The 16,977-nt window shown below is 46.2% G+C and overlaps 1 protein-coding gene across 2 annotated transcripts; it reads right to left on the bottom strand.

Moving 5' to 3' along the window:
- Window positions 1–3,020: 3,020 nt before the first annotated feature.
- CCER2 (coiled-coil glutamate rich protein 2) lies at window positions 3,021–15,998 on the bottom strand. Of its 2 annotated transcripts, none has more exons than XM_032227349.1 (6): window positions 15,241–15,998; window positions 9,797–9,843; window positions 8,452–8,545; window positions 7,092–7,211; window positions 5,822–6,702; window positions 3,021–3,307 (listed from the first exon to the last, which is right to left on the bottom strand). In XM_032227349.1, the coding sequence occupies exons 1-6, from the start codon at window positions 15,284–15,286 to the stop codon at window positions 3,224–3,226; spliced, it is 1,272 nt and encodes a 423-aa protein (XP_032083240.1). In that variant the 5' UTR covers window positions 15,287–15,998; the 3' UTR covers window positions 3,021–3,223. The 2 variants fall into 2 exon arrangements, with proteins under 2 accessions (XP_032083240.1, XP_032083242.1); XM_032227351.1 differs by having other exon boundaries at window positions 7,143–7,211; window positions 15,241–15,997.
- Window positions 15,999–16,977: the final 979 nt, after the last annotated feature.

The raw sequence follows: 16,977 nt of genomic DNA, 5'->3' as shown, positions 1-16,977 counted from the left end.
GCCGATATTATGGGAGGGAAAACTGCTGGATTGCCCAATTAGCAGAGGTGCATTTGTCTTTTATTTATTTATCCCATCTTTTTTAAAAGATTTCTTTTTATTTATTTTCAAAACAAACATACAACTCCTCCTTTACATAGTGTAGAAAGTGTATCAGCTGGTTACAAAAGGCTTTTGTGCATCTCTTCCACCGTAACTAAATACAGTTAAGTTTTAACTAATAGGGGGGAAATGTTATGATATAGCATATAGTTAAATAAAGAAAGGATAATAATAATAAATTATATACATGGAGGATTAGAAAATTTTGGTATTAAATACTATGGATGTTTAGCTAAAACAGGATTTGAGGATTTAATGTTAATGGAGGATTTTACAAATAAGTAAATGAAATGCCAGTATGTGGTTATGTATTAAACCTTGGTATATTTAAGGATGAAGGACGTTTAAATAACTATAGTCAAATAAAATTGGAGGCATGATGATGTGAATATAGTAAATATTTGAGTTAAGATATTTGAATTAATATGAATTATATTTGATGACGGTGGAAGAGATGCATTTATCCCATCTTATCGTTTTTACAAATAAGAGGGGAACTTATCAACACACCTTCCTCTTATTTTACTCACAACAACCACCCTGTGAGGTGGGTTTGGCTGAGAGACCCGGAGTGGTACAAAGGCACCCAGCCTAAGGTGGGACTAGAACTCACCATCTCCTGGTGATTGGCCTAAAGTCACTCAGCCGGCTTCCATGCCTAAAGTGGGACTAGAACTCACCATCTCCTGGTGGTTGGGGCTCAAAGTCACCCAGCTGTCTTTGATGCTTAAAGCCAGGCTAGAACTCACAGCCTCCTGGTGATCGGCTCAAAGTCACCCAGCCGGCTTCCACGCCTATGGTGGGACTAGAACTTGCCGTCTCCTGGCAATTGGCTCTCGGTCCCTCAGCATGCTTTCATGCCCAAGGCAAGACTAGAACTCCCAATCTCCTGACGATTGGCCCAAAGCCACCAAGCCAGTTCTTGTGCCTAAGGGGGCACTAGAACTCACGGTCTCCCGCTTTCTAACCTAGTGCCTTCACAACTAGACCAAACTAGCTTTTCTAACTGAGTCGAGGTGGCGCAATGGTTAGGGTGCAGTACTGCAGGCCACTTCAGCTGACTGCTATCTGCAGTTCGGCAGTTCAAATCTCACCGGCTCAAGGTTGACTCAGCCTTCCATCCTTCCGAGGTGGGTGAAATGAGGACCCAGATTGTTGGGGGCGATATGCTGACTCTGTAAACCGCTTAGAGAGGGCTGAAAGCCCTATGAAGCGGTATATAAGTCTAACTGCTATTCACCTGGGTGCGAAAGCAGAAGCCAAAAACAACTCTTATCCTGAAAAATAAGCTGCACGAAGAATGATGGACTCATTGGATGCCACAATGGAGGACGCAAAGACAGCCCTAGCTCACACGCAAACACAGTGAGCATCGTCTTCGGCCGTGGTTTTTATTTGCAATGTGTGCAGATTCAAAATACATTTGGCGCAACGGTGCAGCAGAAGGGACCGCAGCGGTTGTCAAGAAAAAGGCAAGCTTACACATAACAAAATGCAGAGGTGCCAACAGGTCACCTCTATTAAGAGTGGAAATTAAGAAGTTAATGGGAGCCCCCGTTTATTTCATCCAGAGTTGTTGCTTCCCCCACCCACCCACCCGTGGCAACTTGAAAACGAGTGGGATTTCAATTCGTGCTGGCTGGGGAATTCTGGGAGTCGAAATCCGCCCACCTTCCAAGTTGCCGAAAGTGAAAAACATTGATTAAACCATTTTTTAAAAAAATCTTGATGTGCAATGCAGAAAAGAGAGCCTTGTTCCCTGGGATTGCGACGTAGAAAAGCTGCAATGCAAACTCATCCACCGGCCACCGAAAGACTTTGTAATTGAAAAATGCAGAATAGAATAAACTCTGGCACTGAGCTTTTAAGAGACCATCGAAGCCATAGCAAGCTAAGGAGAGTGGATCAATGGGGAAAACGGAGGCTTGGAACGAAATGTTCCTAAAACAGTCTTCTGTAGCCAGCTCTTAACCTGGGAAGTGAGGGACTCCCTCTTTGGGGGCAAAATGCGAGTCAGGCGGATATTTGTGGGGTCCCTGGTGGTCTCTGAGCTTGTTGATTTCTTGTGGTCGTTTCTTTCCCCAACTAGGTAACATCAGTACTGAAAGGGAGGGGGGTATGTGGAGAGGAGGAGGAGGAGGTCTGCGTATTCCTTGGTGCTCTCTGAGCTTGGTGGTTTTCTTACAGACGTTTCATGACCCAGCTAGGTAGTATCATCAGTTCGAGAAGGGAGTGGGGTGTGCTGTCTGTTTATATATATATACAAGTGGCCTACCTTCTCAGAGTTGGTGGGAGTGTTTTTGGTCATTCCTTGATAAGACTGTAATTAACTGAGTTGGTAGTTCCTATTACCAAATTCCTTTTAACTTTATCAAGGAACTATCGAGAGAGAGCAACCCCCCTCCTCCCTTCTAGCACTGATGACGTTAGCTAGCTGGGTCCTGAAACATCTGCAAGAAAAGCACCAAGGATCTCGCAAGAAACCACCAACTGACGGGACAAACCGAGGTGGCGCAGTGGTTAAATGCAGCACTGCAGGCTACTTCAGCTGACTGCAGTTCGGCTGTTCAAATCTCACCGGCTCAGGGTTGACTCAGCCTTCCATCCTTCCGAGGTGGGTAAAATGAGGACCCGGATTGTTGTTGGGGGCGATATATGCTGACTCTGTAAAACGCTTAGAGAGGGCTGAAAGCCCTATGAAGCGGTATATAAGTCTAACTGCTATTGCTACTTAAATTCAAACAGAGAGCAAATCTCATTTCCTTCTAGTACTGAAGATGTTACGTAGCTCGGTAATGAAACGCCTGCAAGAAGACCACCAAGGACCCCACAATCCTCTTCCTCCTCCTCTCCACATACCCCACTCCCTTGCAGCACTGATGATGTTCCCTAGTTGGGTCACGAAACGTCTGCAAGAAAACCACCAAGCTCAGAGACCCCCAAGGATTCCACAGTTCAACCCTGAGCTGCAACTATTCTTTATTATCATTGTAAGCAAGGGAAAACTTAGTTTAACAGTCTAAAGCCAAGCTGAATACAAGGGTCATAGAGACAGGAGGAAGAGGGGGGGGATAGCTGGGCTTTCTCCTACCCTCCCCAGCTCCTGAGGCGGCCGCAGGATTTAACCCGTCTTCAGTTCCTCGAGTTGGTCAGCAGCCCACTTCAACTCCCGTACAATCTCTTCCAGTTTCTCCACCTCGGGAGCCTAAGAGAAAAGCAAGGGGAAAATATGGTTAAAAAAACAAGAGAGGAACTCTCCCGCCTGTGTCTGGATTCAAGTCTTCTCCATCCTCCGATGAGTGGACTTCAATTCCCACAATTCCCCAGCCGGGATGATTGTGGGCCGAGAAATTTAAGGCTGCTCCTGCCATTTCTGAACCGAGGAAAGAAGTTTTAGAGGGCGAAGGGCGTGGTGAACCACCTTTGAAGGAGAGACAATGTTGGGATAGAGGTGGTAGTCCTCAACGTACAACCAGCATTGGGACTGGAATTTCCGTCGTTAAGCCAAGGAGTTGTTACGTGAGATGTGGCCGAGTTTATGAGCATTTTGGCCACAGCTGTGAAGCAAATCGCAGTTGTGGTGAGGAGGACGAAGCTCTAACAATGGGCTCCTAAATTGGGAGTGTTCAACCTTGGTGATTTTATGACTTCTGGACTTCCAACTCCCAGAATTCCCTAGCTATCATGCTAATGAACTTATGAGTGGACTTCAACTCCCAGAATTCCCTGGCTATCATGCTAATGAACATGAGTGGACTTCAACTCCCAGAATTCCCTGGCTATTATGCTAATGAACCTATAAGATGAGTGGACTTCAACTCCCAGAATTCCCTGGCTATCATGCTAATGAACCTATAAGGTGAGTGGACTTCAACTCCCAGAATTCCCTGGCTATCATGCTAATGAACTTATAAGGTGTGGACTTCAACTCCCAGAATTCCCTGGCTATCATGCTAATGAACATGAGTGGACTTCAACTCCCAGAATTCCCTGGCTATTATGCTAATGAACCTATAAGATGAGTGGACTTCAACTCCCAGAATTCCCTGGCTATCATGCTAATGAACCTATAAGGTGAGTGGACTTCAACTCCCAGAATTCCCTGGCTATCATGCTAATGAACTTATGAGTGGACTTCAACTCCCAGAATTCCCTGGCTATCATGCTAATGAACTTATGAGTGGACTTCCAACTCCCAGAATTCCCTGGCTATCATGCTAATGAACTTATAAGGTGTGGACTTCAACTCCCAGAATTCCCTGGCTATCATGCTAATGAACTTATGAGTGGACTTCCAACTCCCAGAATTCCCTGGCTATCATGCTAATGAACTTATGAGTGGACTTCAACTCCCAGAATTCCCTGGCTATCATGCTAATGAACTTATGAGTGGACTTCAACTCCCAGAATTCCCTGGCTATCATGCTAATGAACTTATAAGGTGTGGACTTCAACTCCCAGAATTCCCTGGCTATCATGCTAATGAACTTATGAGTGGACTTCAACTCCCAGAATTCCCTGGCTATCATGCTAATGAACTTATGAGTGGACTTCAACTCCCAGAATTCCCTGGCTATCATGCTAATGAACTTATGAGTGGACTTCAACTCCCAGAATTCCCTGGCTATCATGCTAATGAACGTATAAGATGAGTGGACTGGCTATCATGCTAATGAACTTATGAGTGGACTTCAACTCCCAGAATTCCCTGGCTATCATGCTAATGAACTTATGAGTGGACTGGCTATCATGCTAATGAACTTGAGTGGACTTCAACTCCCAGAATTCCCTGGCTATCATGCTAATGAACATGAGTGGACTTCAACTCCCAGAATTCCCTGGCTATTATGCTAATGAACCTATAAGATGAGTGGACTTCAACTCCCAGAATTCCCTGGCTATCATGCTAATGAACATGAGTGGACTTCAACTCCCAGAATTCCCTGGCTATTATGCTAATGAACCTATAAGATGAGTGGACTTCAACTCCCAGAATTCCCTGGCTATCATGCTAATGAACCTATAAGATGAGTGGACTTCAACTCCCAGAATTCCCTGGCTATCATGCTAATGAACCTATAAGGTGAGTGGACTTCAACTCCCAGAATTCCCTGGCTATCATGCTAATGAACTTATAAGATGAGTGGACTTCAACTCCCAGAATTCCCTGGCTATCATGCTAATGAACTTATGAGTGGACTTCAACTCCCAGAATTCCCTGGCTATCATGCTAATGAACTTATAAGATGAGTGGACTTCAACTCCCAGAATTCCCTGGCTATCATGCTAATGAACCTATAAGATGAGTGGACTTCAACTCCCAGAATTCCCTGGCTATCATGCTAATGAACCTATAAGATGAGTGGACTTCAACTCCCAGAATTCCCTGGCTACCATGCTAATGAACTTATAAGATGAGTGGACTGGCTATCATGCTAATGAACTTATGAGTTGACTTCAACTCCCAGAATGGGGAATTCTGGGAGTTGAAGTCCACAAGTTCTAAAATCAACCTATCCTAAAGGATCCATATTTCGGAAAAAACACTTTTTGGAAGCCTAAATCTTCACTTCCTCCTAGATCTTCCCAACTCCTTTTATTTTTCTATTTTATTCCCCCTTCTTCTTTTTTGAAAGCTGACGCCATCAAAACTGAATTTGAAGCCTTTAAAAAAAAAAAAATCAAACCAGCTCATAGTTCCTCCTTCCTTGATACCAACCTTCCTCTGCCTGGCGACCTTTTCTTCCTCCTCCTCCTCTTCCTCCTCCTCAGGGGTGGTGTGGTGTCTGCCCCTCAGATCCACCCGATCCTTCTCATACCTCTTCTTGAGGTCCAAGTCAAGGGATGGATGGTGATGGGCGTGTCTCACCTTGTGGTGGTTCTTCTCCTCCGCTCCTTCCTGCCATGGCTTCCACCCTTTGTGGAGGTGGGCCTTGGCCTTGGAGCTTTTAAGACCCTTCTCTTGCTCCTCCTCTTCAAACTGAGCGGTCTCCTCGTCGCTGGCCTTCTCCGCCACCCTCTTGGCCATCCTCCCTTCTTCTTCTCCTTCCCACTTCTCCTCATCGTTGTCTCCTCCAGGATGGTATTTCTTCTTCTCCTCTTCTTCTGAGGTGTCCTCCCCGTCTTCCTCATCCATCCTCGGGCGTTTCTTGCCCGTCTCCTGCCTCTCTTCGTCCCCCTCACGCATTTCCTTTCTGATTTTGGGCGGCCTGGAACCTCTTTCTTTGACGTGGCCGAAATATTCTTTGGAGTGCCACGTCTCTGAGGAAGCCTTCTTCTTTATTTCTCCCTCCTCTTCCTCCTCCTCCTCTTCCTCTTCATCTCGTCCCTTCAAAGCATCTGGAAGATCTTCCTCTCGGGAGACCTCGGCTTCCTCCTTTAGGTTTTTAGATTTCTCTTCCTTCTTAGTCACCTCCTTCTCTTCTTCTTCTTCTTCCTCCTCCTCCTCCACATCTTTCTTTTCGCCAGCGAGCTCTTCCCCCTCCTCAGGGGCAGCTCCCTTCCGTTGGGCAGGCTTCCCCCTCTTCTTGAGTTCTCCTTGTTGCTTTTCTTCCCGAGAATTGTGGTTGGTTTCGTGGGCCAGGAGATGCTTTGTGTTTTCTGGAGATGAACGGAAGACGTTGAAGAAAAAAAAAAGTCAGCGTTAAAAAGTAAAGAAACACAATTCCTTCCCTCGCGCCGTCATCCGGCCGATTCTGACTTCTGTAATTCTCTCACTGCTGTCTAACATCCATGTTAGACCACAATTGAGCCTAAAATGTCTGCTGCTAAGCGATACATTTGTTAAGTGAGTTTTGCCCCATTTTGCAACCTTTCTTGCCAGCGTGGTTAAGTGAATCGTTGCAGTTTTGAAGTTAGCAACACATTTGTTAGCCACACTTCCATGGGATTGTTTTCCAGGAGAAAGAGAGTGGTCCAGAGTACAGCTCCCGAGCCCCCCTCCCCGAGACACCCAGGCACGAGTTGGCACCCTAAAAGGGCCCTCTTACCTTCCATCTTCGCCTGGCAAAGAACCGAACACGAGAATGGAGGTTGCTCACCTTGATGGGCGAGGCCCTCCAACTCTGTCAGCAGATGCCGATGGTGGAGCATCGTCAGGACTCTGTCGTCTGAAACAGAGCTCGTGTTAACACGCCCAGAGTCACAAATGCACATGCGCACACACACATCGCAAGCAACTCTTAAGCATGCAGTGTTGCGGTCAGGGAAGGTGGGAAAGAGCTTGGGAGAGCGGAAAAGGGAGAGTCTGCCAAGAGGACGGTCAGATAAGAGCCGAGGTGGAGCAGTGGTTAGGGTGCAGTACTGCAGTCCACTTCAGCTGACTGTTATCTGCAGTTCAGCGGTTCAAATCTCACCGGCTCAAGGTTGACTCAGCCTTCCATCCTTCCGAGGTGGGTGAAATGAGGACCCGGACTGTGGGGGAAATAATGCTGACTCTGTAAACCGCTTAGAGAGGGCTGAAAGCCCTATGAAGGGGTATATAAGTCTAACTGCTATTGCTATAAGAGCTCGCATATCGCCCTTAGGCAGGCAAGATCGGTGCCTCGTGGGGTAAATTTGGTAGGCTTAACACCCAATGAGCAAATTCAATTTCATTGTAATAGCAATAGCCCTTTGACTTATATGCAGCTTCACAGTGCTTTACAGCCCTCTCTAAACGGTTTACAGAATCAGCCTCTTGCCCCCAAATAATCCGGGTCTTCGTTTTACCGACCTCGGGAGGATGGAAGGCTGAGTCAACCTTGAGCTGGTCCAGGATCGAACTCCAGACGGTGGGCAGAGTTAGTCTGCAACGCTGCATTCTAACCACTGCGCACCATAGAAGGGAAGGAGGGAGGGAGGGAGGGAGTGGAAGGAACATCATTATCACTTAGACTTATATACCCCTCCGCAGTGCTTTTACAGCCCTCTCTAAGCAGTTTACAGAGTCAGCCTCTTGCCCCCCAACAATCTGGGTCCTCATTTTACTGACCTCGGAAGGATGGAAGGCTGAGTCAACCTTGAGTCGGTCAGGAACTGCTAACAGTGGGCAGAATTAGCCTGCATTCTAACCAACTGCTCCACCACGGCTCTTCTCTAATGCTAAGAATCTTGCAGGTGTGAAACTACCGTTGTTCCCCCTACCTGTCGCCTTTACCACCCAAGAAACTGGGGAGGGTCTCCTCTGAGCCTCCCTGGGGTTTGCAGAGAGGAGGAGGACAACGACAACTATGGGGGGTCCTTGGAGCTCTCTGAGCTTGGTGGTTTTCTTGCAGGTGTTTCGCTACCCAACTAAGTGACATCATCAGTGCTAGGAGGGAATGTCATTTGTGGATAAGAGAAGGAGGAAGTGCCCAAATCTCCACTTACCCTCCCTCAGGACCTTCATACAATCGCTGGTCACTGGCATTGGGCTGGATCTGGACAGGGTGTCTGCTAAGATTTCTGAGATGCATTTAATCACCTGGCCAGAAAAATCAGAAGACAGGCGTCAGCGTTCCAAATATCATCCAAAATTAAATCAGAGTCCAAGGCAAAGTATTGCTCTAAGTTCCAATTTAAATTCAAATTTAATGAATTTATATGCCGCCCAATCACGAAGGACTCCGGGCGGCTTACAGAATACAAACTCTAAAAAGGATAAAAATTAAAAATAGGGAAGAAAAGCATATTAAAAAAGAAACACGTCATGCACTCAATCTAGGCGGGGCTCGACCTCATCCATGAGGTCTACAGCCCCAGGCCTGCCGGAATAGCCAGGTTTTAGTAGCCTTTCGGAAGGCCGAGAGAGTGGGAAGGGTCCGGATCTCTGGGGGTATTAGTTGTAAATGTGTTTTTATTTTCCATTTTCATTTCGTACAGTCACATATATACTGTGCATAACCGGGGCCATATAACATTAAACAATAAACACAGCCATTCCTCTTGTCAACAATACCCCCCAAAATAGAAACCCAATGTACCTCTTCGATGCTCCATACACCCTTTCTTTCGCCCCCCTCCAACTTTCCATCTTCCCTCCATCATTCCCCTCTACCCTACTTCCCCTCCCCCTCTACCACTCCTCTCTCCCGATACACTCCCTCCCTTCCTTCTCCCTCTGGGGGTATTAATTTATTAACAGAGACATGTTGGCACATCCGTGGGAAACCCAAATCTGAAAGCTTCCTGGGTTTTCCACCCAGCTGAAAGTCCATGATCTTGCCCCCACAAGTCCATCATCCCATGGTCCAATCTCCCACTGCCACGCTGGCAGCTTCCACCCATCCAGTTCCGGTCAGGTGCAGAGGTGCAGAGACAAAGGATGACCTTGGCTTTCTAGAAAGAATATTGTTATGGCTACATAGCATCTAACTCCATACAATCCCCGCTCCCAATTCCCCACTAGTGAAAAAGCATAATAAAATAAGAGAGTGTGTGGCAGGCCAAACATCCTAAAAGGAACTGGGTGGAGTCCTGACAACAGGAAGTTAGTGGTGAAAGGTATTTTGAAAGTCTCTTTCCAATGGGGGAGCCAGATTCCCTGAACAGCCATGTGGCTAATTCAACCACTGCAGGAATTGCCTTAAGCAACGTGGCAAGAAAAATCATAAAATGGGACAAAAGTCACCCAAAAGTGTCTCAATTAGCAACAGAAATTTTGAGCTCAATTGCGGTCGTAAGTCGAGGAGTATCTGTACAGTCCTCGCTTTCCCTCCCTTTCCCTTTCCTTTACCGTTTCATCGTCCTTGGACAGCTGAGTTGGTACGGGCAGCGAAAACGCTGGGGGAAATAAAGAGAAAGCATTATATTCAAATAATTCCAAACTGCCAAATATTTAAACATGCCTAAATTTCAGCAGCAAAACACGGGTGCTTTGGTTAGCTTGCTAGGTTTCGCGCTCATGACCGGCCTAACATTAATCCAACTTTCCTTTCTGTGATGTGGGAATAAAAGAGCAGAGGTGATGGGGCACGGAGCTTTCTAATTTAGTTGATGTGGATAAAAGAACAGAACAATATATCGAGTGGGAAGAGACCTTGGAGGTCTTCTAGTCCAACCCCCTGCTCAGGCAGGAAACCCTACACCACTTCAGACAAATGGTTATCCAATATCTTCTTTTAAAAAAAAAACCAGTGATGGGGCAACTTACAACTTCTGGAGGCAAGTTGTTCCACAGATTAATTGTTCTCGCTGTTAGGAAATTTCTCCTTAATTCCAGACTGCTTCTCTCTCTGATTAGTTTCCATACGATGCTCCTTCTCCTGCCTTCAGGTGGTTTGGAGAAGAGGTTGACTTCCCTCTTCTGTGGGGCAGCCCCTTAGTTATTGGAAGACTGCTATCATGTCACCCCAGTCCCTTCTTTTCATCAAATGAGACACACATTTATTTTGAGCTGTTGTACATCAAGAGAACCATAGCAAGTTCTTATTTAAAGCAGGATATCCCTCTGCTGTGGGAATGATCTTCCTGCATCTCCACTTCGAGGTGCCAATCTTCTCTTCTCTTTTATTTTCCTGTTCCTCACCTCCCTGCCTCATCCTCTATCCTTGTACTCCTTCTTTCATTCCTTTTCTTTCTCCCTTCCCCTTCCTCCTTCCCCTTCTTCCCTTCTCCTTTCATTGTCTGATCTCCCTTCCTAGGCTAAAAAGCCCAGAAGAAATGAGACCGATTAAACCAGGGTCCTTCAATCCTGACAGCTGTGGACTTCAGCTCTTAGAATTCCCCAGCCAGCCATGCTACCTCGCATGCAGGCTGAGGAATTCTGGGAGTTGGGAATCCAGAGGTCTTAAAAGTTGCCAAGCTTGAACTAATCCCTGGATTAAATTTTCCTTATTTTTATATATCTCCATCCCAGAAAAGCCTTTCAGCTGCTTCATTTGTTGCTGTTCAAGCAAATATCGGCAGAAAGGGGTTAGGCAAAACTTCTTTCCAGCCAGAATAACAGTGAATATGTTTAAAATCTATTATTTACTTCTTAAACTGGTTCACTGCCTCTCTCTCTTTCTGTCCTGTGACTCTGGCCAACTTACAATCCAATCTCCCCCTACCCTTTTCATGTCCTCTTTATCAGACCCACTGTTGGTTTTTAAATAAGTCACAGGGGGGTGGACTAGAAGACCTTCAAGATCCCTTCCAGGTTCTACAGCCACGTCCAAGTGCACCTAATAACGGCAGCAAGACTGTTGGTGGCGCAATACTGGAAGAAGGAAGACCTACCTACAACTCAAGAATGGACATTGAAAGTTGCAAACTTAGCCGAGATGGCTAAAATATCGGCATATCTTAAAGATCACTCAAATGAGAGATGTAAACGAGACTGGAAAAAATGGACTGACTATATACAAAATAAATATGGGACCAAGAAATTCCAGTTAGCCTATGCTTAAGATCAGAAATGATTTAAATTGTTTAAAGTTAGCTCAGCAAGAAGAAGCTAAGATCAATGTAGAGATGTCATTAATTTCTTTATTTCTTTTTTCTCAATAGATTTTAGACTGTGTTTGTTAAAAATCCATACCGTGTACGGCTTCTGGGAAGTCGGGGGGGGGGGGAGGAGGAGGAGGGTTGGGGGGGGAAGGAGGGAGGGGTATACATTAGGCTAGGCAAGAATTTGGTGGTAAACTAGAACTATTTTGACAGACAAAAAATTGTACTCCGATGTCTTACTGATTGAGGAATGATGAAATGTTTGTTTTAAAAGAAAGAAAACTTTTGAACAGGAATAGATCCCTTCCAAGTCTGTCATTCTGTAAAAAGGACCATTGCTAACTAAAGGGGTGGGGGGGGAGGGCTGATGCAAAGAAGTCTGCCATTATGGGGTTAATCATCTGGGGGGGAGGGGGTTCCTACATCTCCCACCTCCCCTCTGGCATAGAGAGCTGAGACTCTTAACAGCTCAGGAAGACAGAGAGAAGGACTTAAGGTTTTCAGGTGTGCCAGTCTTCCTTACATAAGGCTTACATAATACTAGAGGCTGCACAATAACAATTCCAACAAAAATAACTCAGAATGAAGAGAAAGCATCAATCATAAAGCAGAAGGAAACAACTCCCTCCCTCCCTCCCCATCTACACCTCCCCCCACCCCAATTAATTCTGGTCCTTTCTAAACATGTTGTGTTGATGATTCCTAGTCTTTACTGGTTGCATGAGTTTGGAATGTATTTATTTTGGGGTGGGGGCATGCCCTCCTTCATTTAGGAGCTCAATCCTGACCTGAATTAGAAACTTGGGACCTCATCAGCGCTGCTGTCTCCTAAATACCCTCTGGGCATCTCAGCTCTTTTAGACCCGATGCCAAATTAGAGGAATATAAGTACAATATCTGCTTGGCACGGAGTCACTTCCCTGATCTTTTTTCAACTTTGCACTCGCAAGTTTAGATTTGCCGATGTGAAGATGGGAGCTGGAGAATTTCGGTAGCGTTAAGTCGTAACCATTGAGATGGCCTCTCTCCCTGGCTGAATGGTGGTCCCAGGTCTCTCTACAGCAGGGGATCACCAAACTTGGCAACTTTGAAGACTTGTGGACTTCAATTCCCAGAATTCCTCAGCCAGAGTCTGCCCAGTTTGATGACAAGAAGGACTAGGGGATGACATGATAGCAGTCTTTCAATATCTAAAGGATTGCCACAAAGAAGAAGGGGGGGGGGTCAATATTAATTCGACTTTCCTTTCTGTGATATGGGAATAAAAGAGCAGAGGTGGGACTTGGAGATTTCTAATGTAGTTGATGTGGATAAAAGAATAGAAGAGAATAGCAAGTTGGAAGGGATCTTGGAGGTCTTCTAGTCCAACCCCCTGCTCAGCCAGGAAACCCTAGACCATTTCAGACAAATGGTTGTCTAATCTCTTCTTAAACACCCCCCTCCCCCTCTCCCATGGAGCACCCACGACTTCTAGATGCAAGCAGTTCCATTGGTTAATTGTTCTCACTTCGGAGAATAGGTTGCTAGCTGGGGAATTATGGCAGCTGAAGTCCAGGCATGCTGGTTAGGGAATTCTGGGAACTGGTCCCAGCAGAGTAGCTAGGGAATTCTGGGAGCTGAAATCCAGGCATGTCAGCTGGGGAATTCTGGGAGCTGAAGCCCACCCATCTTAAAGTCACCAAGGCTAACAACAGTGATCTAAAACAAGGATAGAGAAGACAGATCTGGGCAATTAACCTCTGCCATAAAACCATTTATTTATGAATTACTTTTTTTTTAATTAAAAAGCAATATCAGGGCAACACATCAGTTTTTGGGAGGGCACACGGGATACATCCAGTGAGGGGGAAAAACCCATGAAAATTCAAAAGTAATTTCCCTTAGGATTTAAATACCACCAATAGGGAACTATAAAACTAGGTCATCCTTTCCAACAATTATAATATGCTAGCTTAAAGTACTTAGCAAAACGCTTTCCATTTAGACCGGAGCAGCTCCATAAACTAAAGACTCAAAAGGAACAATTCCCCGATTGTTTTATGTAGAAATGGATCTGCTGCCTAAAAACCCTGATTTAGCCTCAAAACACAGACACACACACACCTCTTTATAACCAGGATGGGATGCTGGCTGTTGGAAGAGCCGTGAGTGCCCCAAAATAATGTGTACATCACACCGACCCGTCTCCCATTACAACTAACCGGTACACTGCATTGCCCAAGAAATCTTATCAAGCCTTTTGGCCAACTTTCAAGGTACAAAATGCAGGTAGTCTGTTGCCAAAACCCAGGCAGTGAGCCCATTCGCACCATCCAAGTATTTCAGGAACGGAAAAAGAGGAAGGCAGAGTGTGTTTTTATTTTTTTAAACAATGCCTGGATAGGGGGGAAAAAAATATCAGGATTTTAAGTCTCAGCCTCCATGGGACCAAAATGTGCCGCTCTCCAGGGTGCTGAAAGTCCGAGTTGGAATCCCGACCGAGTTCCGAAGACCACGACTGGCGCAGCGCTGCCCCCCCCCCCATGACTCTGCCTTCATCGGGAAGAATCCCAAATCTAAACCAATAGTTGTTTCATTGAGCGGAATGGGGGGGAAGGTGGGCAAAAAATAAATAAATACAAATAAATCAACCCAACTACCAATATAACAGCTTGGGTTTGTCATAAACTCCGCATGGTGTTTTAAGGAAGGAGGCGGATTTTTTGGAAAAGAGCCATGGAAAGAGGGGGAACAAAAGGAACGGGAGGGGGAGGGGATGGAGGTGTTGGGGGGAGGGAAATGGAAAGGTTTTTTTTTAAAAAAAATGCAATTGGGGAAGAGTGAGCAGCGTTCAAGGAGGAGATTGAGGACCAGAAGGTTCCAAAGAAGCTGATAGAGATGAGCATCAACTTCTGGTTTCAAAAGCTGTGCAGGATTACTCTGTGGGTTGGTTTCGTGAGAATGAAAGAAGCAGCCTTCTGTAATATCCTGCTGTTTTTAAGTAGAGCGGACTCAAACTCCTATAAGCCCCAGCAGTGTCTGGGCCGGTAAGAGAAGGCTCTCTTGGCCAGGGGGTTGGACTAGAAGACCTCCAAGGTCCCTCGCGGCTCTATGATTCTAAGGATTACAGCTCCACAGTGGGAAGGTAACAGATTGTGTGTGGGGGGGGGGGATCTGAAATAATTTTAACTCTAATAGGAGGTTTTCAAGGAGAGGTTGGACAATCATTGGTCTGAAACGGTATTGGGTCTTTTCCTTGAGCAGGAGGTTGGACTAGAAGACCTCCAAGGTCCCATCCCACTCTTTTATTCTGTTAGAAGACATTCGCAAGTCGGATTCTTTTCCTTCAGAGGACAAAAATCATTTGAGATCTCCAAAGGAGGGACAGGCCATCCGTTCTGAAAAGCACTCCCTCCCATCCACCCCGTTTCAGGCAAAAATCATGCCTTTCCTAGGAAGGTAGAGGTGTGTGGGGGGGAGAACCAGCAGGAAAGACCCTTGGGAACAGGGTTGCAAAACCCAGATTCTGCGTCCCAACAGAGGAGATGTCCAGGAACCATCAAGCTCCTTGGCTGATCTGCATTTGAAGTTCAAGAAACCCCACCAGTGGGCTGTGCTGGCGTTGCTTAAGTGCTTAATGGACCCCTATCAGAAGAAAAATTAAAAAAAAAAACTTTGGAGGGGACCTTCCACTCGTGTCTTTCTCGGGGATGGAGAGCCGTACGGGCTGGAGGGGAAGGGAAGGGATGGAAACCACTCACAGGAACTTACCTGGCCAGAGGAAAAAGAGGAGAAGCGAGGTTTCCGGAGAAATCATCGCTCAAAAATTCCCAGCAAAGGTGCTTCTCTCGTCCCTCTTGGGGCGGCGGTGTGTTTCTGTGGGAGAAGGAAAAGTGACTGCAGAAAGGACTAAAAGAGGGAGTGGGGCCAGAGGGGAAAACCCCACGCAAAGCGAGCTCTTGCAACCAGGGTGAACGTCCTTGGATGGGGAAGCTTGAAGGACTTCTTGGCATGTGCAAGTGGAGGGAGTCGCATCGGGGACTTTGGAGAAAGGGGCGGGGGGAATGCTAGGGAGGAGGCCGGGAAGGAAGTGATGTCACCTGTTCCTAAACAGAAGGTTGAGAGGCTGGGGGGGGGAGGAGGGAGCCTTTATACGTGTGCTAATGAGACCCCCTGCCTTTTTTAAATAAATAAAAAACCCTTTCCAGTGGCTTAGAGAATTCATGCATGATTTAGCATTGCCTACAAAGAAGGGCATTAGGTACCCCCGGCTGTGAAGAGGGGAGGGGATCTTTTCATGCAAGCCTAGAAGTGTGAGGGAGGGGAGGAAGGATTTGAACCCTGGGGAGGGGTACGGGAGAGCGGGCAGCCTTTTCAGAATTAAAGGCATCCCAAGCTGGCAAGGGGCGTCTTTAAGCGCACAACGTTGAAATAGGTTAGTTGTGCTAAAGCAGCGGCGTCCAACTTGGCAACTTTTAAGACTTGCGGACTTCAATTCCCAGAATCCCCCAGCCAGCACAGGGGGAAATAGCCATGGCTGGTTGGGGAATTCTGGGAGTCAAAAGTCCATAAGTCTTCAAAGTTGCCAAGGTTGGACATCCCTGATTTAGAGCCAGAAACTAAATCACCCAGTTTTCCCTTTCTAACTCGCGCATGTTCAACCTTGGCAGTTAAGATGGATGGACTTCAATTCCCAGCATTCCCCAGCCAGCCATTCTGGGGGGGATTCTGGGAGTTGAAGTCCACTAGTTTTAAAGTTGCCAAGCTTGGACACTCCCTTCATGAAACTCGAGGCGTTGCCACCCACGATCAGCACCCAGAATGACGATCTAACGTAACAATCATTCAGCAGCTCTTTGGAAACCCGGGATTGGCCTAACTAACACAACTTGGCATTGGGTGAGACGATTGGGAGACACATTTCTGTCTTCTGAGAAATTGATGATGATGTCACGTACAAATGAACTTGGTTTCACTTTATTTATTTATTTTTAAAGATGCTCCTGTCCTACTTTCCCATGGAGAATAATATGGCCAAGCGAAGAGCAGCCAGGGGCTTAGAGCAGTGTTTCTCAACCTTGGCAACTTGAAGATGTCCGGAGTTCAACTCCCAGAATTCCCCAGCCAGCATTTGCTGGCTGGGGAATTCTGGGAGTTGAAGTCCGGACATCTTCAAGTTGCCAAGGTTGAGAAACACTGGCTTAGAGAATTCATGCCAGAGATGATCAAAACGGAAACTCAGCATAGGAAAGTCTTGGAGGGCAGCTGCAATTAAAAACAAACTCGCTTCCCATTTCCCGTCAGACATTAAGAAACCTTTTCATGAAAAATCAGCGTTCTGTTTATCCTGCTTTTGTTATTTTCTACAAATAACTCAAGACGGTCCACGTAACCAATACTCATTCCTCCTATTTCCCACAACCACCCAGCGAGGTGGGTTAGACTGAATCTGATGGGCCCAAAGTCATCCAGCCAGTTTTCATGCCTTAGGCAGAACTCACCGTCTCC

Source organism: Thamnophis elegans, chromosome 12 (assembly GCF_009769535.1).
Source record: "Thamnophis elegans isolate rThaEle1 chromosome 12, rThaEle1.pri, whole genome shotgun sequence".
Taxonomy (NCBI): Eukaryota; Metazoa; Chordata; class Lepidosauria; order Squamata; family Colubridae; genus Thamnophis; species Thamnophis elegans.
Note: the sequence above shows the minus strand (reverse complement) of the source record. Positions and strands in the feature narration are given on the sequence as shown.

What these genes read in the sequence shown, in the direction of transcription:
- CCER2 (XM_032227349.1), bottom strand. Translation starts at nt 15,286, where the DNA reads ATGATTTCTCCGGAAACCTCGCTTCTCCTCTTTTTCCTCTGGCCAG. An exon ending in TATGAAGGTCCTGAGGGAGG is followed by an intron (nt 7,212 to 8,451) that starts GTAAGTGGAGAT and finishes GCTCTGTTTCAG; the next exon opens with ACGACAGAGTCCTGACGATG. An exon ending in AGGTCGCCAGGCAGAGGAAG is followed by an intron (nt 3,308 to 5,821) that starts GTTGGTATCAAG and finishes CTTTTCTCTTAG; the next exon opens with GCTCCCGAGGTGGAGAAACT.